The sequence below is a fragment of the Seriola dumerili genome, unplaced genomic scaffold (genome assembly GCF_002260705.1).
Source record: "Seriola dumerili isolate Sdu_G_001 unplaced genomic scaffold, Sdu_1.0 BDQW01000435.1, whole genome shotgun sequence".
Classification (NCBI taxonomy): Eukaryota; Metazoa; Chordata; class Actinopteri; order Carangiformes; family Carangidae; genus Seriola; species Seriola dumerili.
The window spans coordinates 103,589-128,103 of record NW_019174690.1 but is presented as its reverse complement, the minus strand read 5'-3'; the positions used below and the strand labels follow the sequence as shown (position 1 = coordinate 128,103).

Genomic DNA, 24,515 nt, shown 5'->3' with positions numbered 1-24,515 from the left:
AGCACAGCCCCAGAGTTTTCAGAATAAAACACAACCCCAGAGTTTTCAGAATAAAACACAACCCCAGAGTTTTCAGAATAAAACACAACCCCAGAGTTTTCAGAATAAAACACAACCTCAGAGTTTTCAGAATAAAACGGGGCCAGCAGTGTCTGTTTTCGGCACTCGACATCTTGATAACGTGGCAGAAGAGATAGTAGCGTGGCCGTGGCCTTCAGTCAGTTCAGTTTTTATCTTCTTCATGTCTTAAAACACATTTTTATAAAAAAGCTTTTATTGCGTGATTTTTCATTTCATTTACATTTCTCTTTGATCTGTATTTGACTTGTGAAGCACTTTGTTACTTGTAACTTACAATTGCTGCACAAATAAAGTCTTATTATTACTTCTGTTGATGCTGCTACCATGGCGACTACACCTACAACAACTACTGCTCTTACCACCAGCGCTACCACTGTTGCTGTTGCTACGACAACAACTTCTACATCCATTAATGTGGAGAAGAATAATGTGGTAAAAATAGGAGAAGAAGAAGAATTGATGAATCAAAACAAATGTAGTTTTAATTATCATTAAGAGGAAAGCAGTTGTGTGTGTGGAGGTGTTGTGAGGTCACAGTCTGCTGTGTCATCACCTCTGACTCATCACTGTTTCCCATCAGCCCCAGGATGAGCATCACTCATTCTGTAATGGAAGTTTTTCATCAATATCATCGTCTCTTCCTTCCTCTCCTCCACCGATATCAAAGCTGACTCTCAGCCTCGATTCGTCTGCCTTCCTCCTCCTCCTCCTCCTCCTCCTCCTCCTCCTCCTCCTCCTGTGTCTCTGAGGTCATGAAATTAATTTGGTAGCAGGATGTTTCTGGCGGCTCGGCTCCACTGAGCAGAGGAATTTGGGAGGTCTCCACAATGTGTTATCACTTTTCTTCCAGGTTTTTTGATTTTCATTTTTCCAAGAAAATAGTCTGTGAAAGCAACACCACAGTTAAAGGAGCAGACTTGGAAGGACTCTCCAGATGTTGGCTTTTCACCAGCGCCTGAATGCAACATTTTAGTTTTGACTGAAGAAGAAGAAGAAGAAAAAAAACAGAACCTGATGCATTTGTAGAAAACTTTTAATTCTGTAATTCAACTGTCTAGTCATCGACACGGCTGGAAGACGAATGAGCCGCCCTGGAAGAATAATCCCCCTGCTGTGTTTCACCTCCAAATGAAATCTATAAATCATACGAGCAGCATTTCTGTTTTTCTTCTCTCAACACCCGACGATATTACTGGCTCTCAGACGCTCTTGTAGCCGTTTACAAAGACGCTGAAACACACCAGCTCCGTATTTTTCAAATTCAAATCGGAGTCGGAGTAATTGGTTTTATGGCAGCTGGCGCTGAGAGCAGCAGCTGTGATGAGGAAATAATAACGGCTGTATTACACTTTCGCCAAGTTGCTGTTTCCTGTTTTGTGTTTCTTTTTTCCACGTTAGAAATGGTGAATAAATGTTTCTCTCTCTCTCTCTCTCTCTCCCTCTCTCTCTCTCTCTCTCTCTCTCTCCTCCTCAGGGCTCCTTCCCCTCCACTCTGGAGTCGAACCGGTCGACTCGGCATCACGGCCTGGTGGAGCGAGTCCAGAGGGACCGCCGGTTCATCTCGCCGGTCCGACCATACCGCAACCGACAAGTATCCTTTACTTTGTTTTCTGACCTCCCTCCTCTGTCTGTGGCTCTCAGCTGCGAGCCCATTGGTTCCTACTGAAGACGTTAGTCTCTAAAAACATGGAGGACCAGTGATGTCACAGGAAAAGTAATAAAGGATTTTCTTAATTTCATATTTTAATCAGCATTAAAAACATGAATTGTAAAAAGAATTTATAAATGCATTTATCCATCAATGAATACAAAAGATTTAAAAATGGATTTATAAAAACTCTCATTAAATGAACCATTTATAAATACCTTTATTGTTTCAAGAATAAATAATAAAAACTATTTGAAAAGACATTTTAAAAATGGATTCCCACTTCAATTTCCATTTCCTTATTCCAGCTGCTTTTCCTGGTAGCTAATCGATTAGCTGCAACAAGCTCTGTGATTGGTTGGGTCAGTGTCAGTGAAAGGCTAAATGATTAAGCTAATTGATTAGCTAACAGGAAAAGCAGCTGGAGAAAGAAAATGGAAATTGAAGAGGGAATCCAGGAATATATTCTCACTTTTAATACTTTTATTTATTCATGAATTAATACATTTATTTATAAATGTTTTATTTAATGAGTGTTCATGTTGAAAAACTTGAAAAACTGAGTATTTATTGGTGTATTAATCGTTCATTTATAGATTCTTTTTTCAATTCCTATTTTTAATGCTGATTAAAATATGAAGTAAATAAATAAATGGTGCATTTGTTGGGGACTATTTTCAGCGAATCCACATTCGGTGCTGTAGAGAGTATTTGAGGCAGCAGGACGGTGTGTGTGTGTGAGTCTAAATAAACTACAGTTACTTCATGATCCATTTAAAACCTGTGAGACAAAAATAATGAATCTGAAAAATCAAAATAGAAAATACAGAAACAATTCAGGACGAGTGAAGTAAATTAAATCATTGGCATCCAACAAGAAGAAAAATAAAAAAGATAGATAGAAAAGATAAAATACCAAACAGTCTGTTTTTAATAGTTAGTGGAAACAGTGGAGCTCTGTGGCTCAGAGCATCAGACACATCCATCCTCGTTAGGGGGAGACGTTCACTGCTGGTTGCACATGAGATTTGTAGAGAAGAAGAAAAAGACAGAACATCATTCATCCTTTCCTCCGCTGTCTTCCGTTAACATCAAATAACGGCGGCAGGAAGTGGATCTCTACCTCATCATCCCTGAAACAGCCGGAGCTTTTAACGGCTCCTAACAACGCACCGCTGTGAAGCTGTTGTTTTATCGTGTGTGAAGTTTGCTTTACGACATGTTGTCAGCAGGACACTTGTCTGCTCTGAGATCACAGCAGCAACACAACACGCTGTTGTTCCTCAGATCCTCCTGCAGGCTCCTCATCCATCCACATTTCTGCTGGGAAAGGAACTTTCAGGAGGCGGCAGCTGCGGTGGAGGAGGTTTTTTTTTATGGCTTTTAAGAAACGTCAGTGTGACTGAACCTGGAAGTTGTTTCGAGGTTTAGGTTTTTAGATTTTTGTAAAACTCAGGACAAAGTCGGAAACCTGCAGCTGTGGAAAATCTATCTTTAAAAAGATCAACCTGGCTACAGTGTGATTAGAAATTGGAGTTAGACTTAGAAAGCCTATTTATGTGCTTGTGATCAGCACACAGCGACATCAGGAGAGCTGCTCCTCGGTTGCTGCAACAGGTAATAAAACAGTAAGAATTTTATTTCTGCCTTTTATCCACTCACCGCTGTGATTTCCCTCCATGTGCAGATGAATTTGGAGAGTGAAGGAACAAAATGTGACGTAGGTCCGACGTCACGGGTTCTCCCCTGTTTCCGCCGTTCTCCGGCGGGTGTTTCAGGCCCATTAATCTGGACTGAAGTTGAAAATCAGTGACAGCATGAGCATCAGTGATCGCACAGCCGCTGACTTCCCTTCACTCACCTCAAGTGACGAGGTCAGGTCAGCTGGAAACACAAAAGAAGAACCACATGACAAAACCTCCCGCCGCTCTTCGGAAATTCAGGTCGAGGGAAATCCCGTGTTGAAGGATGTTGAGGTTCCTGCAGCGGAAAAAAAAAAAAAAAGATCAGACATCTCAGAGACTCTGAGAACAAATGAATTATATCTGTCGTCTCGACTCGAGCACAGAGGCGACATTTAAAGGCAGAGGAAGCGTTAAATCTGCTCTCATCACCCTGAACACGTGCCTCCACCGCCGAGTGCGTTCACAGCAGCTGCAGCACAAAGTGTGAAAATGTGGAGAAATAAAAAAACAGCTGATCTTTTTCACTAGAAGTTTTAACCATTAGAAACAGAAACAGAAAGAGGAAGGACACGGACAGGATCACATGTTTCCTTAACCACTTGTCTCCTCAGGTGGACAACTCGCCGTATAACTCTGCCTACCTGTCCCCGCCCCCCGACCCCAGCTGGAGAAGGTACTGTCTGTTAAACCCCCCACCCCCACCCCCCTCTCTGTCTGTCTCCATGGAGACGTGGCTGTCTGCGGGGACGCTTGTTTGTTATTTCCAAAGCATCTTGTTGCTGCTGCTGAAGCTTTCTGAAGCCTCAGTCTCACCTCAGACGATCAGACTGAAAAACACAAGAAACTGACTTCATTTCTACAGCTTTTTATTTTTTATTTTATTTTTGTAATTCTTTATTTAGTGGAAAGTTGAGAAAATTTCACCAGTTACAGAAATATAAGTGAAGTGAATTTGTCAACATCCTTTTTCCTTTTTGTTTTAGATTAAATTTCCCAGAAACAGTTTTTAAGTTTCACTAATTTAAGAAAAAGAAATGTTTATAAACAAACACCTGCGTCCAGCCGACAGACCAACCACCAGCGTTCAGTTCATCTGTTAACAAACAAAAATATATCACCACAGACAGTCTCACAAACGTGTCAAACACTGTGAATATACTGTATTCAGAAACTTATACACATACCAACAAACAAGAAAACAACAAGGAGCAAAGACACAATCGTTAACATGACAACGGACTGAAAGGTCAGGGAGTCAAATAAAGTTCAGCTGAGATTCAGAAGCTACTTGAGTTTCTGAATCAATCTCAGCTGGATGGACACACACACACACACACACACACACACACACACACACAAATAGTAGGAAACAGCCTCTAGAATAAGATACAGACGACGTCGCTTCCCTCAGAGTGAATCTCTTTAGCTTGTTCTTAGCTGATTGTTCTCTCTGTATTTATGGATTTAATAGTTTTATTAGCTCGTTGTTTTGAAGGTTTTCCTGCCTCCAAAGCTAAACTCACCTCTAATGGGTGAAACTGTGATTTCAATTAGGAATTAACTCAACAAAGAATAATGAAACAATTATGAATAAACTATAAAACAGTTATAAATGTCTTATTAGGTGCGTTTTAGTCTCTAAATGATCTTCGAACAGAAACACAGTTAGTTTCATGCTTGGATCACAGGTTAACACCAGAGACTCCTCAGGGTGCTGATAAAACAGAAGAAGAAGAAGTGCCCTTTAGCTGGGATTATTTAAACCCTTATAAATAGTTTTTTATATTTTATTTATCAGTGGAATATCTTTATTTAACTACGTAGACGTTTGACAGAAAAATTAAAACTGGAGGACTTGAGGTTCGGTGTCTAGACAGACTGTCCTTCAGCTTGAGGTGACCCCCCCCCCCTTTCTGAGGATCACATGAGGTGACACTGAGGCTCCTGCTCCAGCTGTGACACTAACATCTGCACCACTAACAGGACTTGACTTCAGCCGGCGTCTCTTCAAACCTGACTTGGTTTTTGAAGAGCTCTCTGCTCTTTTTTCCCTCTTCTTCTTCTTTTTATTCTTCTTTTTTTTTTTATTCTTTTTTTTTTAATCTTCTTTTTTTGCTCTTTATCCTTCTGGGAATCTTTTTTTTCTTTTTTGGCTTCTTCTGGTGTTTTCTTTGACGTTCCAGTCGTTTAGTTTTCGCCTGCTGCGTTCCTTCTGGTTTTCTTCTAACAAGACAACAACTACCCTTCAGAGAGAGACTGGCCTCGGTCCGCAGCCACAGAAGGTCCAGTGCACATTAACACACCACAACACACACACACACACACACACTGGTAAATAACCTCCAGCCACTTCCTCAAATCTGACGAGTACAGATTGTTTACGTCTGACGGCTCCAGCTGTGACTCTGTCAGGACGCCAACCAGCAGCTGGAGTTTCTCTAAACATCAGGTTTTCTGGTAAAACAGTGGAAGATGTTGGAGCGTCGGAGAGAAATCCCACCTGCACTTCGTCTCTGTCGGTCTGTGCGGGAAACGTTCTCCGTCACATTTTTGTTTCTCAGGTTCATTTTGGATTCCAGAGAGATATGGCGACCGCTGGAGTCCGGCTCTTGTGACTGGACGGAGCTCTTCTTCTGTGGTGCTCATGCCAGCTTGAATGTCTGGAATTACTCCATATTTTTTCTTAATTATAAATGCCAAAAACAAACTTGGAAAAAGAAGAAGTTCGACCCGTGACTTCCCATCATCCACCAGGGCGGGCGGTAAACATGGAGGAGCAGCTGAGTTTGAGTTAACAGACGAATTAAAACGGCAGCAGATCAGAAAACAGGAAGAATTCTTAGTGAAATTTGATCAACTGCAGATATAAAACAGGAAATGAATCCAAACATCAGAATCGCCTGCATCCAATATAATAAATAAAGGCCTCTCTTCACAGAGCTCCGGATATATAAAAAAACTTGCAGTAGAACTAATTAATGATCATAGAGTCTTTACAGCACGACATGTTAAGAGGCCAAACGATAACGATCAGGGAGCAATAAAACACTCGTTCGGCTGAAAAGGCTAAAAATGAGAGAAGCTGTTTTTAGCTTCGCTCACACAAAGAGGCTTCTGTCGTTCAGTTACAGAGAAAGCGAGTTTTAAATCTTCTTGATTCATGGAGCAGACTCTCTCTCCACGCTCTCCTGCGTCTCGTTGTGAGGTCGCTGCAGGGGATCTCTCCTCGCTTAGCTTTTCTTCTTCGCTGCTTTTTATTTTTATTTTTTATCGCTTCAGTTTTCATGAAGCAGCTTTTTCACATCAGGAACCTTAAACTGACACAAATTGCACCAAGAACAACATAGTTTTTTTTTTTTTTTTTTTTTACAGTGGGTTGTTTTGGTGAAGCCGATTGGACCAATTTAGGCGACGCCCATTTCGCCTATAAAAATAATGCGCCATTTTGGATTCCTTTGGTTAACGTACGTTTTGTTTCTTCACCAGATTTGGAGAAGACCATGTTTAGAAGAGCGGGAACACAACGCACTGGTTGGTTTTTCGATATCGTTTGTCTGTGATTGGTTGTTAAAATTTTCACAGCACAGACCACAACATCTGATGCGGCTCTACCCACAGGGGGCGCTGAGGAGCCGCACCACATGATACCTCTGCAGGTGTGTTGTGTTTAACACGGAGCTACAACGGTCACATGACACCTGTTCCAGCTCCGTGAACCAGCAGCTTCACTCTGCAGCCGATTATAAAACACTCAGTGTGTTTGTGAGGGAGAGACGACAAATATCTGATCGACGAGACAAAACAAGCTGCTCTGGTTTTTATTCCTCCGCCCGGCGACAGTCAGACCGGCAGCCATTTTGTTTTCAGGTCGTCCGTCCGTCTCATTCTCGTGGACGCGATGTCTCGGTGACGCCTCGACGGCACTTCTTCAGATTTGGCTTAAACATTCACTTGGACTCGAGGATGAACTGATTAGGTTTTGGTGGATAAAGGTCAAAGGTCACGGTCAGTGCGACCTCAGAAAACACTTTTTAGCCGTTACTCAAGACTTCACAGCAGTTATGACAAAGTTTCACAGTCTGGATCAACAGGAAGTGACCTGGAACTAGTCTGAGTGGCGGACTAACATTATCTTTGCCTTAAATCCTGTAATTGAAATACATGCACTGTTACACACACACACACACACACACACACTGGTCAGGTGACACGCCAGCCTCCCTCTGACCTTCGCTCGCTGCCTCCATCTTCCTCCTTCCTTCGCTTGCGTTTGCTTTCCGAGCCCATGCTCCTCTTCTTCTTCTTCTTCTTCTTCTTCGATTCATTTTTTCCTTTTTCTCGATGTTCTCACTCGGTGGAGGAAAAATAACTTTTTGTTCTTGTCGATCACGAAAAGGAATTGGTCCGGAAACTTCCCTGGGGATAAAAGCCAGTTGTTTCGTCTCCCCACCACTGCACTCAACAGGTGAATCCTCCTCATCCTCTTCTTCCTCTTCCTCCATCTACTTCCTCCTTTTTCCTTCCTTCTGCTGGTCGTCCTCCAGCTCCCACCTTCACTCTCGTACAGAGTAAAAACATTTCGGTGAAAATGAGACTTTTTACTTTTTATGATTTTAATTCTTCTTTCTCATAAATCCTCAGTCCTTTCCTCTTCATCCTTCTTTCCTCGTCCTCTTCATCCTTCCATGTCTCTCCTTCTCACGTTGATGGTTCACTAGGTTCACTCTCTTTTAATCTGCTGAGCTGCTGAGTAAATATTTCTGTAAAGTCCGAGACACCAAAAAGCAGAATCAGCCGCGTCAGTAATCGGCTGAGTTCAGGAGGTAATTATCTGTAGCGGAGTCCAACCAGAAGCAGCTGAAATGCTTTAACTTCAACATGTGCACGTACGTTGGTTTCAGTGAGGAGCTGCGTTACGTAAGAGGAGAAATACTTTCTGAAAACACCTCAGGACGATGAAACGTCCCGATGTCGTCTGAGGAAAGAAACAAAACGTCAGTTGGCTTTGATTCCCAACGAGCAGCGTGACCTGATCTCTCTACACCCTTTAATTCTGTGTGTGTGTGTGTGTGTGTGTGTGTGTGTCTGTGTGTGTGTGTGTGTGTGTGTGTGTGTGTGTGTCGCCCTCCCCCCCACAGGACCAACTCCGACTCGGCCCTCCACACCAGTGTGATGAACCCTCCCACAGGAGACCCCTTCACCACAGGTGGACCCACCTTCACCCCCCAGAGCAGCAGACGCAGCGGTGAGACAGCAGCTCCACGCCAAAACACAAACACTCGACACACTGCGAAAGAAAAGTCACAATAAAACACAGGACGACTCTAGTGGAGGTCAGACTGAGACACTGAGAGGACGACCTCAGGGCAGATGTTGTTACTGTGGATCCTGCAGCTGAGACCTGATGAAGACGCCACAGAGACGAAGAGTCTCCTGCTGTGATCCACTCTGATCTTCAGTCTCTGAGTCAAGTTTATTCCTCAAGCTCATTTAAACTCAAAGTAATTAAAGTAAATAAAAGCAGGTAAAACAAATGTATAGAAAAAGTTAAACAGAAGGAAAGCAGAGTAAATATACTGTAAACACAAACATGTAAACAAACAAACACAAGAAAACAACAAGCAGAAGAAGATTGTTCATCCAATCAGGAGCAGGAAAGAGTTACGTTGAGTTTTAACTGTAGAGAATCAGTCACCTTCAGCTTCCTGTCTGCCTGTCTGTCTGTCTGCCTGCCTGTCTCTCTGTCTGCCTGTCTGCTTGTCTCTCTGTCTGCTTGTCTCTCTCTCTGCCTGTCTCTCTGCCTGTCTCTCTGCCTGTCTGTGTGTCTCTCTGTCTATCTGTCTGTCTGTCTGCCTGTCTCTCTGTCTGCCTGTCTGTCTGCCTGTCTCTCTGTCTGCCTGTCTGTCTGTCTCTCTGTCTGCCTGTCTGTCTGCCTGTCTCTCTGTCTGTCTGTGTCTCTGCCTGTCTGTCTGCCTGTCTCTCTGCCTGTCTGTGTGTCTCTCTGTCTATCTGTCTGTCTGTCTGCCTGTCTCTCTGTCTGCCTGTCTGTCTGCCTGTCTCTCTGTCTGCCTGTCTGTCTGCTTGTCTCTCTGCCTGTCTCTCTGCCTGTCTCTCTGTCTGCCTGTCTGTCTGTCTGTCTCTCTGCCTGTCTGTCTGCCTGTCTCTCTGTCTGTCTGTGTCTCTGCCTGTCTGTCTGCCTGTCTCTCTGCCTGTCTCTCTGTCTGCTTGTCTCTCTCTCTGCCTGTCTCTCTGCCTGTCTGTCTGTCTGTCTGCTTGTCTCTCTGCCTGTCTGTCTGTCTGTCTGCTTGTCTCTCTCTCTGCCTGTCTCTCTGTCTGTCTCTCTGCCTGTCTCTCTGCCTGTCTGCCTGTCTGTCTGCCTGTCTCTCTGTCTGCCTGTCTGTCTGTCTTAAAGCCTCCCTGACAGAAGTGAGTGTGATATTTGTTCCTCAGTGATTAAGATCTGAGTGAAAACAGTTTCTGCTGAGTCAGGAAGTTCTGAAGGTAAACTGACACTAACTCTGCCTGTCTCTCTCTCTCTCTCTCTGTCTCTGTCTCTGTCTCTCTCTCCCTGTCTCTCTCTGTCTCTCTCCCTGTCTCTCTCTCCCTGTCTCTGTCTCTCTCCCTGTCTCTCTCTCTCTCCCACCTGTCTCTCTCTCTCTCTCCCCCTGTCTGTCTCTCTCTCCCCCCCGTCCCCCCCCCGTCTCTCTCTCTCTCTCCCTCTCCCTGTCTCTCTCTCTCTCTCTCCCTCTCTCTCTCTCTCTCTCCCTGTCTCTCTCTCCCTCTCTCTCTCTCTCTCTCCCTGTCTCTCTCTCTCTCTCCCCTGTCTCTCCCTCTCTCTCTCTCTCCCTGTTTCTCTCTCTCTCTATCTCTCCCTGTCTCTCTCTCCCTGTCTCTCTCTCTCTCTCCCTGTCTCTCTCTCTCTCTCCCCTGTCTCTCCCTCTCTCTCTCTCTCCCTGTTTCTCTCTCTCTCTATCTCTCCCTGTCTCTCTCTCCCTGTCTCTCTCTCTCTCTCCCTGTCTCTCTCTCTCTCTCCCCTGTCTCTCCCTCTCTCTCTCTCTCCCTGTTTCTCTCTCTCTCTATCTCTCCCTGTCTCTCTCTCCCTGTCTCTCTCTCTCTCTCCCTGTCTCTCTCTCTCTCAGGTCAGAGCGATGGAGAGGGCAGAAGAAGTGAGTTACATTCAAACACATTGAACATTTTATTTATTATAAACATGTTCAGATTTCAGACTGTAGCTGTTTATTTGTCTCTCAGGCACAAACACATTGTGTTCATGTTGTTTACACTACACATGTTTTATTTAAATATTATATGTAATATATAATATAATAATATGCTCATTGACAAACTTGAATTTCTCGTTGCTCTCAATTTAAATCATTTTAAACTTTAAACTCATACACAGGAAGAAGCTTCAACACTTTTATATTGAAATGTTCTTTTGGATTAAAGCCGCAGTCTTTTGTCCCTCAGTGTTTCCGTACCCGGTTCCTCCCATTGAAGAGAACGTGTTGGACGAAGGGAAAATGCTCAAACCCTGGGACACCAAGAAGGTACCGGCTTTAACATGTTCACTTCAGTGTTTAAGGCTTTCTCCTGATCTCAGTATAGTGACGTACCAAGCTAATGCCAGCAAACAGATGGTCTCCATGGAAACTGTAGAACTTTACTGCTGTAAAATCTCTTTCACTGCTGCAAATGCTTTAACTGTTTTCCTTAACTGAGGAAACCTGTGAAGAGATTCTGTGCAGCACCTTCAGTAACTCCCTCAGCTGAGCAGAAGTGACTGGCCCCACATTTATTTCTGCTGTTATCTATGTTTTTAAATTCTTTAATTATTTCATTAATATTTTACTGTCTGATTGAAGCTGAATGTTACTCTTTACGTTTTCTTATTATTTCTTTATGTAAAATTTATCTCTGAACATCTACAAACGTGTTTTAACAAGTGAAGGTGACTTCATCTGATTTCCTTCGTCATGTTTCTGTCTCCAGTTGCCTCTGTTGTCGTCCAGACCCAAGTCCTGTGAAGTCCCTGGCATCAAGTAAGTCCAACTCCACTAAACTCACACATGCACACACTCTTTTCTTCAGTGTGGCCTGAACTGGATCAGTCCTTTTGAACCAGGGTCGGACTCTTCCTCTTCTTCTTCTTCTTCTTCTCCTCCTCTGACTCCCTGTGAGTCGCTTCCTCTCCTGCTGCGTTTGTTTCTCAGCTTTAACTCGAAAGTGTCAAATATCAAACGTTGTCTCCAGCCTGTGACCACAGGAACTCACGGCCCTGAAGGAGACGTCCAGGGACAGGAAGTTAAATGTTGGTGTTTGAAATGAAGAAGAGTCTGTGTTTTCACGTCTCTGCGGCCGGAGGCGTTTCAGTCTCGTGAACGTGATACTGTCTCTGAGAAACGCCTCCAGGGAGCTTCTTCAGATTTGGTACAAACATTCACTTGGACTCAGGGATGAGCTGATTAGAATTTGGTGGCCAAAGGTCAAAGGTCAAGTTCCCTGTGACAAAAAACACACTTTTTTTGGCCTTAACTCACAAATCCAAATGCTCATTATGACAATTTAAGTCAAATGTCCAAAAGGATAAAATGATGAAGTGATGACATCCCAACAGGTCAAAGGTCAACTTCACTGTGACATCATAATGTTGTGCAGAAACGCGTCAGGCCATTATTTTAATGACACTTGTCTGATTCTTCTGCCCCCCCAGTATCTTTACGTCCCCGGAGCAGCCGTCCACGCCGGCTCACGGCGTCCCCTCAGCTCTCAACACCGGCGGCTCACTGCCCGACCTGTCCAGCCTCCACTTCCCCTCCCCGCTGCCCACGCCGCTGGACCAGGACGAGCCCGGCTACCCCGGATCCTCCTCTCTGAGCGGGGGCAGCAGCACCGGGAACTTGGCCTCCACCCTCACGCAGCTGGGCATCAATGCTGCCAACGCAACGGGAGGCAACGGCAACTTCCATCACCACACGCCAGGTCGGTACTGTGTGTGTGTGTGTGTGTGTGTCTGTGTGTGTGTGTGTGTGTGTGTGTGTGTGTGTGTGTGTGTGTGTGTGTGTGTGTGTGTTTGTTGATTTATTGTTGGGCTGAGTCTAGGTCTGATTTGTGTGTCTCCACTGATCAGACCAAGTCCGGTTTCAGTCCGGTTCAGTCTGGTTCAGTCTGGTTCAGTCCGGTTCAGTCCGGTTCAGTCCGGTTCAGTCCGGTTTCAGTCCGGTTCAGTCCGGTTCAGTCTGGTTCAGTCCGGTTGGGGTTTAAAGATAATAGATGCCTTTGAGAGTCTGTCATCCGTCCGTCTCGTTCTGGTGAACACGGTGTCACAGGAAGTTCTGGAGGGATTTTTATCACATGTGGCACACACACTCCCTTGAACTGGAGGATGGACTGATCGGGAGGTCAAAGGTCAACTCAAATCTCAGAAACACTTAAAGTAAAACTTTCCTCAGATTTGGCAGAAACACTCACTTCAACTCAAAGATGAACTGAGTATATTTTTGTGGTGAAAAAAACAAAACAATCTTTATTATTTGCTCAGTGCATCAGAATAAAAAACACAAGTTGTTTCAGTCTTTGCAGTTTTCTTTAACAAAAACATCTTTTCCATTTGAAGTTATTGTTGAATCCATTCGAATGTATTTGTTTCAGACAGAGCGAGCCTCAGAGGAGAGCGTCCCTCCGTCAGCTGGTGTTTATGTGCCTGTGTGAAATGTGTTTTTGCTCGAATGTAAAATTAAATCTGGCTCCAGATTTTGGTGAACGTGTGAAGAAATGTTGTTTTTGTGAAGCGGCGCTGCAGTAAGTGCAGAGTGATCCAGTGACCAGTTCTGTCTTGTGTCCTGGAAGCAGAGAGGGAGTGTTGTTGTGGATCTGACAGTAAAATTACATCAGAGACGTTTGTTTGAAAAACTGCTTATTTATTTTTTATGCTGAAGAGTTTTTTGAATTCACATTGTCCAAACATTTTGGAAACAGTATTACAGGAGAGAGTTCTGTCGATCATTTCCATCAGTCATGAAAACCTTGTGCTCACAGAGTAAATATCAAATCTGGGATATCACTGAAAAACAGTCAGACAGGTTGAAACAGTTGAGTCAAACTTCAGAGAGGGAATGAAGACGAGCAGTAACGTTACCAAGAGCTGCTCACAGACCCACTTCCTGCGTCGACTTTGATCTGCTGTATTTACTGGAGGTGTAAGCTCAGTCTTTCTGTGCCGTGAAGGATTATTACTGACATTTAAGCTTTGCTCATTTTCACTTTGATTTCCAAATAAGATGGTTTAGATCTTAGATCTTCGTGTTTCCTGACAGGTCAGACTTATTTTTAGACATCACAGGTCTCAGATGTTAAAGCTCCTCCAGTGTAAAGGTCTCTGTCCATGTGTAGTTTGATTATAGATCAGGTCTAGGTTCTATATTAATACTGTGAAAGTATCAAAGCCTCAGTCCACAGAGAAATGCACACAGCCTGTATTCAGAAACTGAGCCTTAAAACCAGCCGTCAGGACTTCTGGAACTTTGTGATGTCACAACAAAGCAGTCACCAAGCCCCGCCCACCTGGACCCACCATCCAAACCTTGCAGGATTTGGTTTCTCTGAGTGTTTTTACCTGAAATCTGCTATATTTTTATTGGATCACTCAGAAAACAGTCAGCCAATCAGAAGAGAGGCTCAGAGGCTCCTCTCTTCTGATTGGCTCACTGACCTGTTGTTACTAGAGCTCCAGAGAGAAGTCTGAGAGAGGAGATGTAAAACTACACTGAGATGGTTTTTATATCTTCTGATGGATCAACACTTCAAATAAAACACAGAAGAAGAAGAAACATGGAGCTTTAACTTAACATATATAACGTAATTACTACTAATTAATACAAATGACAGATACAACTTTTGAATATATTGATATTTTGGGTCTTTTCATGGGATTTGTTGATGACAAATAAAATAAATTCAGTTGTATTCTTTATGAGTACAACCTTTGTTGATGTAGCTTTCTGTCACTGTCTTCATCATATATTAATGTCAGGTCAGGTCGTGCACTGACACTGGACAAAGAGACGAGAGACGCCGTCCTGGTCGAGTCGCTGTGGTGACAGTTGAGCTGAAGTGTCCTCCGTCTGGACTCTGAGCTGCTCGGTGGTTGTGAATCAGTGTGGATGAAAGCGTCGGCTCAGTGACTGATGTGAGGCGCAGCAGAGGAAGTATGTGGGTGAGAGCAGACGACATGAAACAAAGGGGGATGTACTGCGGAGCGGCGCTCTAAATTTAGCCACAGACAGGAGAGAGAGAGGATTCTGCTCTCGTGGGTCGAGCTGCAGTCGGAAAGTGTCGCTGTGTTTCATCATTCAGACCTCAGGCCGCCGCTCCAAAACCTGAGCCTGGATCATCATGTGGTCTTCATGAGGCTGGTGGTCAGACAGAGTCACGTGGAACCACACGCTGTCAGCTTTTACTTTGAAAGTGTGAGACCAATGTGTTTCCAGGTATTAGAAGCATCTTGGCTTTTCTCAGAACACAGGAGCTTTTTAATTCTCAGTTCCCGGAGTAAAAATATCTACAGAGATCTTTAATGATACATATTATTATATACATGAGAATATAATCATAATATACGAACGTGATGATAAATAATGATGAGTGGCGAGGTCAAGTCCACCCGCCACGAGGCGAGCGACAGACCTTTAAGAATTGAGGGCGCTGTGTATTGACGAGTTTCACGCTTCCCGCTCATAAATAATAATGAATAAACACAGAATGTGTCACTTCACTCATGTGAACGCACGGTTTCCAAAGTGAAGCAAGATACTAAATAAACTGAGACACGTAATTTAAATAAAATAACAACTTCACAGAACTTCCTTCATCATCATCATCATCATCAGTTTTACTGAGATAACAATTCATAACAATTCATAAACAGAAATAACTTGTTTCATATTCTTGAAACAGGACATTACATTAGACAATTGTCTGATGTCTGATCACATGAGACAAACTGATCGATTAAGGTTCGTTCACGTGTGAGTGAGATTTATAAAGAGGAACCATGAGAACTTTATATAGAGAGATTTATATATGTGTATATATATATATATATATTTATATTTATATATATATATAGGTTATATAGGTTTGGTGTGTCACATAGTTTCAGTCATGAAGCTACAGAGTTTTATGCATCTGGACCCTGGAGTGTACAGATGCGTACAGGTGCGGACAGGTGTGACTTGTGTCCAGAATCGATCATTCTAAGCTCATAATAATGAATAAGTAATTGATCTGTGTCTTGTTCCTGGTTTTACGTTGAAACCAGGTCAGAAAACTCACAGAGGCAGATCGTGGACGCACCTGACCTACTGAGGTTATAAAAAGAAGTTAGACTGTAGGAGAGGAGGGGGAGGGGGCTGAGGAGGGGGAGGGGGCTGGGGCAGGAGGAGGAGGGAGCGTTTGGGGACGGAGCTGATGTTTTCACCTCCTCTGATCACCTGGGGAGGAGCTCAGGTGAAACAGGCCGCCGTCTCCCTGGGGGGCCGAGTCCCCGAGCAGGTTTATTTTTAAAGTGAGGCCACAGAGGAGGGGGTTGGGGTTGGGGGGTAGGGGGGGTGGGGGTGCTGTAGCTGGAGCTTGTTGCTCGGGAAGATATGTGTCAGTGTATCTACAGCACTGATTCACCATTAGTTACAGTGATGCAGCAACAGTCACTAATTAATGAGGTTTATTATTGGTAAACGGTTGATTGGTTGATTCAGAAACTCGTCACTGCGAGCTGCGACTTCATCCGTCTCTCAGCTGGAGGTCGCTCTGCGTCTCGTGTTCACTGTCACTCTCACAGCGCAGGACAAACACACAACTGAAGCACAAGGAGAAGAAGGTTAAGCTGGTTAAAGATTTGTCTCATTTCATTACGATAAAAACAAAAAGTTCCAACCAGGAGAAAACTTCTAACACTAGTGGCAGAGGTCGAGACGAATGCTACGCTGTGATTGGTCAGGGCCTCATCTGACACAGTGATCATCTCAAAAGACAAAAATATCTATTTATTTAATTTATTTGTTTGGATCCTCATCAGCCACTAACGAGGGAGGACTGCTGCTCCAAAGTAAAATGTCCTGTGACATTTCCTGTTGAGGGTAAACGGAGCTGAGCTGATGTGGTTCCTCCGGCGGCCATTTGTTTTTGTTTTCTTTTATTTTCTTTTGAAAAAAATTCTTAATTTACCCAGAATTCATTGTACCACAATCCAGTTTAAGAGATTAAATCTGTCTTTTTCTCTCTGTTCATAGTTTCCTGTTTTCCCTCCTCAGGTCTCCTGGCGTCTCTACAGAGCACGCTCAGCAACCCCTCCCTGCAGTCGTCGCTAAGCAACCCCAACATCCAGTCGTCACTCAGCAGCCACTCCTTCTCTAACTCTCTGAGCTCCGCCTCCCTGCACTCGTCTCTCAGCAACCCCTCGCTGCAGTCGTCCCTCAGCTCCTCCCCCTCCCTGCCGTCCTCCCTCAGCAGCCAATCGCTGCACTCCTCCCTCAGTAACTCCTCCCTCCAGTCGGCGTCCAGCGGTAACCCCAGCTACAGCAGCGGAGTGGGCGGGTCCAGCTCCTGCTCCTCCTCCTATTCGCCGCTGCTCAGCGGACAGGGTCAGCCGTCGCTAAGCACGTCGCCGCGGAGACGAGCCCAGCTGTCCCCGCTCATCCTGCCCATGGGAGGGGAGTCGCGGAGGCATCACTCCAAGCAGTTCTCCCCCACCATCTCCCCCACCCTCTCCTCCATCACACAGGTAACACACACACACACACTGTCACAGCCACTGCATTTAACAACCAATCAGATGATCCAACATGTCCGACTTTAAAACTGCACACATCGTGGACAAAGCAAAATGATTTAGTATGAACTCAGAGAGTCAGTGTGAATGATTCAGCACATATAAAAGGAAGATCTGTCAGAGGGAAAACCTGTGGAGAATGAATTAAGAATGAGTGGTTCACTTGTTTAATGTTTAAATATGGTGATAAATATAAAACAGATATGATCTTTATCATCACATAAACGCAGCAGTGAAAGTTTATTTATTTACTCTTTTCTTTCTTTTGACCTCTGTGTGTTTTTATCTCTGGGTGTTTACTACGTGTCAATATTAATAAGGACTAAAATAAATGGAACTGAAGTTTGATTTAAAACCGTCTGGGACACACAAGGGAAACATACCTACACACCTTTCTTATACCGCTGTCCCGACATGAACAACCAATCAAAACAGTCCCTAAAACTAGAGTCACATCCTCGTGGTCGTATCCCTCTGCCACTCAGACTAGTTCCAGGTCACTTCCTGTTTCTCCAGCGTCAGAGAAAATATGAACCGTGTGTTAAATTTGGTCACAACTGCTGTGAAGTCTTGAGTAGTGGCTAAAAAGTGTTTTAGTGACCTTGACCTTTGACCTTTAGCCACCAAAAACTAATCAGTTCATTCTTGAGTCTTGGGTTGTTCATCCACAGAACCAGCTTCAGCTCTGCGGCTGAGTTGATTTATAATTGTGGTTTTTGTTTGTGGCGGTTTAAAGTGCGATCACATGCTCATGGTTAGTGAAGGGCAGCTTTATTTATTTATTCATTAATCGGCTCGATAACACTTTATAAATCATTAATAAGCTGTAATAACACATCAAATCAAAGGGGCAACAGTGACTTGTTGCTTGTCAAATAGTGAGCCCTCATGTATCTGCATCTGTAGCTGCTGCTTCATCACGTTTGTTCAGTCACTAGTGATCTTAATGGTCAGAAAGTTTGGCATTTTAATAAATGGCGAGTTACACTTTAAATGAAGGTTCCTGTTACCAGTTATAAATGGTAGTAACTCGAAGATTAAGGAGTAGGAAGCATTAACTTGACCTTGCCAAATAGTGAGCCTGCATCAATGTATGAATCCTGCTATAACTTGTTTGTAATTGTTTATTTATGATTATTATTATGAATTAATAACCTGATCATGAACCATTTATAAATCCTTTATAAGGGTCGTCTTATTGTGAAGTGGTACCGATAAACTTCCTGCTAACAGCCCCGCCTCCCTCCACAGGGCGTCCCTCTGGACACCAGCAAACTGCCCCTGGACCAGAGGCTTCCTCCGTACCCCCTCAGTCAATCCCACCAGCACCAGCCGGGCCCCCACCAGTCCCTCCCCGGTCTGCCCGGCTCCCAGCCCGGCCAGCAGCCTCCTCCGCTGGGTCAACACCACCACCAACAGCTGCACCGCCTCCAGCAGCCGCGGCCCACCGCCCAGCAGCAGCAGCAGCAGCAGCAGCAGCAGCAGCTCCACCTGCAGAACCTGCGCAACCAGCACATGCAGCAGCACTTTGGAACGGTAAGATTCATCCACGTTAAGAGATAAATAACACTCAGCTGTTTAGTTCAGCTCACACAGATGATGATGGCGATGGTGTGTCTGTTTCTCTGCAGCAACAGAGGCAGATGGTGCCGCACATGAACACAACGAACACGTCGCTGATAAAGAACGAGAGCGCGTTGGATCAGTGCGTCCAGAGCTCCTCGTCCTCTCAGTGTCACGTCAAACATGAAGCGGAGCAGCAGGTGGAGCAGCACAGAGTCGGCGGCCTCCCGCAGCTCCAACAGATCAGCCACAACCCGGCCACGGACCTCTACAATGTGAGTAACGACAGCGACAATCTAAAGGGTTCATCCTCTGAGAAGCACGAATGTGTTCAAGTTTTCGTGTCAATCTGCGCTTTGAATTTAGATGTTTTTTATGTACAAGTGAGAACTTTGTCCCGATAGTGACACAGCAGGAAAATCATGAGGGTTCATCCTCTGGGGACCATAGATATCCACAGAATATTTGATCTGATAATTGGGTAATTGTTAGTTTAAGATACCTTAGCAGAATCAAAGTGTTACAGGGAGTTTGGTTCTGAATGTGGCACTAAAGGGAAAGTTCAGACAAGGTCACCGAAATCATGAGGGTTCACCCATTTGGGACCATGAATATCCACAGAATATTTCAGCTGATAATGAGGTCATTGTTAGCTTAAGGTACCTTAGCATGAATCAAAGTGTTATGGGTAACTTTCTTCTGGTGGTGGCACTAAAGGGAAAGGTCAGGGGATCATGGGGGTTCATCCTCTGAGCAGCAGGAAGGCTCACATAAAGATTTGTGATACTCTTGATGTGTAGTTGTCTGAGTTAATGTGTTTGAAGACAGTTTTAATATCAAATCAAATCAAGTTTATTTATAAAGAACATTTAAATGAACCGGAATTAATTAAATACAAAGGAGGATGAAACTGTCGCACGGACAGAGGCGGAGAGTTAAAGACTAAAAGTGAAAAGTAAAACCTTAGTTCAGAGGAAACACAATGGTTTTCAGTTTAGTCTTTAAAAGGTCCACGGAGGGAAACACTTCTTTAAAAGAGGTAAACTGTGCGAATGCCTGAGAGATGAGATGTCTGTTGATGGGATCAACCCTTCAAATAAAACACAGAACAAGAAGAAAATATGGAGCTTTAAAAAGATAAAGATGAATAAAACCTTCAGGATTCACCTTCCAGCCAAACTGTCTGAGCAGCTTTCATCTGTTTTGGTCTCTTTACCAAAACACTGCGTCATCTGAAGATGCCTGTGAAATATTTTTAGTAAGTGGAAACGTTTTATTGGATTTAACTGATTGAATCATTTTTATTTATGTGGCCGTGCTCAGTGTGGTCGGCTCTGGTGAAGCAGAACAAACCAGTTCAGTTTTGTAACTCGGCCTCACGTCATCGTTTCTCATTCGTTTCATTTCTCCTGCTCTGTGCACATGTACGGGTTTACACTGTGACGTTTGTGTGGGTGTCGGTTAGTGACAGAAACAACAGGAAATCAAATGATTTTATTCACATTAAAGGCTTCATTTGAACAGCTGGACTTCCAGTTGTAGCTCATCCAACCTCGTCTCTAAGGACCAGAGGTGTGTGTGTTCACAGTGTCTTTCATTTCACCTTTCACATCACACAAACACTCACCTGGTTGTATTTGTGGCATTCTGCTGAGGCGACGTCATCGCTCACTGAGGGGACGAGGCATTTGATGAGCTGATCAGCAGGAGGCGTCCTCTCTGCTGAGGTTGCAGCCTTCAGGGATTCACCTGGTTAAAGCTGCAGCTGAGCGAATCAACGAGCTGCTCTCAGCTCTACAACGAAGCTGCGACACAAATCACAACATCTCACATCTTTGTGTTTGTCATGAGAACATTACGACACTGTGGTCGGACCAGGGGTGATGACGAGTAATCGAAGATCAACTCGAACATGAGGAAATGAATGGATCCATCCTCAGATACGGATCTGAAATATAAACAACGTGTAGTCTCCTGTTACATTCAGTTATCCGTAGAACAGAATCAGTACAGCGTCACAGTTAGTGGTTTGTAGGTGAAACTAAATGTTAGCAGAGATTATTTTTATGAGCTGCTCCACATGTAATCTGATATCTTTAATATGTCTCGGCCAAGACAAATTGCAACCCTAGGTCGGACAAATGTAGTAACAGCTGATCGTGACACTGACTGGAGCAATAAAATCCAAGATGTCCTGATGGAGGATGAAGAGGTCAGAAAAAGCTGCACACTGAGTCATTAAACACGTCAGAAAAATTACTGACTAAAACCAGACTGTAAATAAAGCTGCTCCACCATCGCCATCTTGGCAGTGTCTGACTCCGCCCCCTAACTCGCAGCTAACCTAAAAATGGTCAAAGACTCTCCATAACTTTAGTCCTTAATAAAATGTAAACAGGTGAGTTATATAAACAGGTGTCATGAAGGAGGAAATTAGCTCTAGAGACCAAAACAGTTTTTGTACCAGGCTGTAAACATGTTTATTTCTGCTGTAAAGTTGGACATTTTAACATGGGAGTCTATGGGGACTGACTCACTGTTGGAGCCAGACTCTAGTGGTCGTTAGAGGAACTGCAGCTTCTGGTTCTTCAGTGTTTTTCAGCCTCGCTGAAAGGGTTGATGTTTGATTAAAACAGTAAGAAAACATGTAAGTGAAACAGAAATGGAGGGAAAGTGTTGATGCTTCAGCATCTGTGAGGACGCCTGTAACCAACATTTCTTTTATGTTTTTTTTTTTTCCCAGGATGCCTTGTTCAACTCTCTGCTGGACGACCCGTACCTGAGCCTGCAGCTCACGGGAAAAGCCAACCAGCAGGTAACGGCTCACCTTCACGTGATGTCATCTGAAGCTGTAGATAACTGCAGGGACGCCGGCGTCACGTGTCTCGGCTCATCGTTGTGTTGTGGAACGTGTCGTTCTCGGCAGACAGGAAGTAGAAACAGGACAAAAATATCCAGCTCACCTTCTGCTCAGTGGTGGTTTTCTGTTCCCGAGCACATCGCTGATTCAGCTCTTTATTGAAGGTCACACTGCGTCTCTTTGCTGTGCGCTCACTAATAAGGAACCAATGGAAACAAACCTAAACAAAGAGAGGCACCCTAACCCCCTCAATGGAAATGTCTTTTTTTTTTGTTTTGTTTTTTTTACAATAAATTCACCCACAATTTTCCCATGTGAAAGATCTTCAAATCATAAACTTTAACAACGTAGAAGGTGAAATTGAACCTGTGAGAATGTTAACAGTTTTACAAATTAAAAGTCCTGCTGAAACAGGACAATCATATCAATTTTAATTATTTAAATTGATATTCATTCAAGAATTGTGAATTTGACATGAGCTTGACTCATTGAAATCTGTTCAATGGTGAAATATGTGTTTCCAATGCCATAAAGGGGGTGGCCATCTTGGAAAATGGTGGGTTTTTTTTTTTGTTTTAATCAATGGTTAATTGGATTTTTCAAATTAATGGCCTCAGAGGGGAAAAAACGAATTCTGAGCTTTGTTTCCACGTGTGAAAGATGATAAAATCTCTGCTGCACCAAGACCTGAAGGAAATAATCTGAAGATCGAAAAACGCATCATAAATCATAAATCAGATTGTAATCTGTTTAATGTTTTCGGTTCAGGTCTTGTTTTTAATGTCAAAATGTAATGTCACTGTTGGAGCCTTGTATCTCTCCCTCTGGTGGATCCACCACCTGCAGAACTGTTTGCACCTGATGTGGAAGCTGGAGAGAAAGGCCGGGCGTCGTAGAGACGAGGGAGAAGTGATGTCATTCAAGTGTTCAGCTGTTCACACAGTCTCTCCTGGAGCACACGATGAATCTTCATGTCCGTGTTTATTCTCTGGACCTCTTCTCTTCCTGTGTCAGTTCACAGCGGCGAACCAGGGGGACGGTCTGACCCTGAACCACAGCGGTCTGAGCTGCGGCAGCACGGACAAGAACCAGTTCCCCTCCAACACCCAGGGGCCCCTGGGCCTGCAGGACCCCGGGGACCAGCAGCTCCTCAACAACCAGAACCAGAACTACAGCAGCGGGGAGGGACGACACAACGTGCCCAACATCATCCTCACAGGTGGGTGAGAGCAGCTGATGTTTAATGTGACGACTGGAAGAAGATTTAAATCCATCAGTTTAACATGCCCCCCCCCCCCCCTCCCTGCAGGAGACTCTCCCCCAGGTCTGTCCAAAGAGATCGCCAGCGCTCTGTCCCACGTCCCCGGCTTCGAGATGGACCCGTTCTCCCTGGACGACCCGCTCCGGATGGACCCGCTGGCTCTGGACATGCTGGACGGCGACCTGATGCTCGCCGACCCGGCCGTGGAGGACTCCTTCCGATCCGACCGGTTGAAGTGATCCCGCCACCCCCACCCCCCCTCCACTCCACTCCAGGAGCTCGGTGGGAATCCGGCGAAGAGACGGCGCCACCCTGACGGAGGCGGAGAGGAACGCCGCCCACTCACCACTCCCCCGGCTGGACGGCCTGCAGAGCGAGGTTTGGACGTGACTGGGGAATCTCTCCGTCGTTCAGTGACGGAGTCTCGGAGGGACGGACCTGAGGTTTCGGTCGTGCGTCAGAGTGAACTGATGGAGGGGGAGTTTTTCCGTCGAAGGCACTTACTGAAAACGCTCTTGCGAAGCTTGAAGTCAAGAAAAACCAAGTTGCTTCTCTTTAGGCATTAGCTTGTTGAGTCTTATCTGCATGTTGACAAATGCACTCGCGTAAATGCAAAACACGCAGGAATCAAATGCTCACGTGACGTCGGCTTTGTGTAAGAAAAAAAAAAACCAGCAGCGCTTGGAAGATCTTGAAAAGCTTTATGCACCTGGACAGACCTTCTGTTTCCTGTCCGCTTCATCCTGCTGCCACGCCGCAGGAAAGACGCCGCTTTACCCCAAACTGCCATTAGGTCAGGAGATAACCACCAGCAGAGGCTTCCTCTGCTCTATCAGCCACTTTGACAGGAGCTCAGCCATGAAACACAGAGTTTATATATTTAAAGAAATACACATGAATATATTTGAGATGTCAGTTCAGAGAGATTCTCCTCAGAACAAACTGCTCTGGTCTTATTTCAGAATGAGAAGCAGGTTGAAGGTTTGGGATGAAGTTCAGGTTCAACAGTCGCCATGTTGCCCCCAACTGTTCGATGAAAGCAGCTTTAAACCCTCAGATCAGACTGTGATCACACGGGGCACTCTGTTCTCTTTTATGTGAAATGAATTATAAATCATCAGCTGAGGAAACTCAGTGATATTCACAAATATTTTAGTAGTTTTTTAAAGTTCATCTGCAGACAAAGATCATCTCTTTTAAAATTTAAAACTCAGACGTCTCATCATCAGTCAATCAGAGGCGTCTGACTCTGATCACACGGCAGTATAAAGTCAGGACCCCTCGAGTCCAGTCCACATCATCTCAAAAACATCTTTAGACCGGACTTAACTGGACTAGAGAGGGAGGAAATGAGCGCCCTGTCTGATCACAGAGAGTTCATCCTCCAGTTTCTCCATCAGACTTCACGTCACTGAGTCGCAGTCTGGAGGCTGAAGGCTGGAGGCTGGAGGCTGAAGGCTGGAGGCTGAAGGCTGAAGGCTGGAGGCTGGAGGCTGGAGGCTGAAGGCTGAAGGCTGGAGGCTGGAGGCTGGAGGCTGAAGGCTGGAGGCTGGAGGCTGAAGGCTGGAGGCTGGAGGCTGGAAGCTGGA

General features: G+C 44.6%; 1 protein-coding gene across 2 annotated transcripts in view; it reads left to right on the top strand.

Moving 5' to 3' along the window:
* LOC111234090 (CREB-regulated transcription coactivator 2-like) overlaps nt 1–24,385 on the top strand; it is a 36,431-nt gene extending 12,046 nt beyond the window's left edge. The window contains exons 3-16 of one of the 2 annotated variants that reach the window (XM_022762006.1): nt 1,556–1,672; nt 4,026–4,087; nt 7,811–7,879; nt 8,553–8,659; nt 10,554–10,580; nt 10,885–10,964; nt 11,407–11,456; nt 12,128–12,396; nt 16,725–17,194; nt 18,494–18,778; nt 18,874–19,080; nt 21,549–21,620; nt 22,680–22,884; nt 22,975–24,385. In XM_022762006.1, coding sequence (XP_022617727.1) covers nt 1,556–1,672; nt 4,026–4,087; nt 7,811–7,879; nt 8,553–8,659; nt 10,554–10,580; nt 10,885–10,964; nt 11,407–11,456; nt 12,128–12,396; nt 16,725–17,194; nt 18,494–18,778; nt 18,874–19,080; nt 21,549–21,620; nt 22,680–22,884; nt 22,975–23,165 — 2,211 coding nt within the window. In that variant the 3' untranslated portion in view covers nt 23,166–24,385. The remainder of the gene's footprint in view (nt 1–1,555; nt 1,673–4,025; nt 4,088–7,810; nt 7,880–8,552; nt 8,660–10,553; nt 10,581–10,884; nt 10,965–11,406; nt 11,457–12,127; nt 12,397–16,724; nt 17,195–18,493; nt 18,779–18,873; nt 19,081–21,548; nt 21,621–22,679; nt 22,885–22,974) is intronic. The other variant, XM_022762008.1, reaches the window with a different exon arrangement.
* The last annotated feature ends 130 nt before the right edge of the window (nt 24,386–24,515 follow it).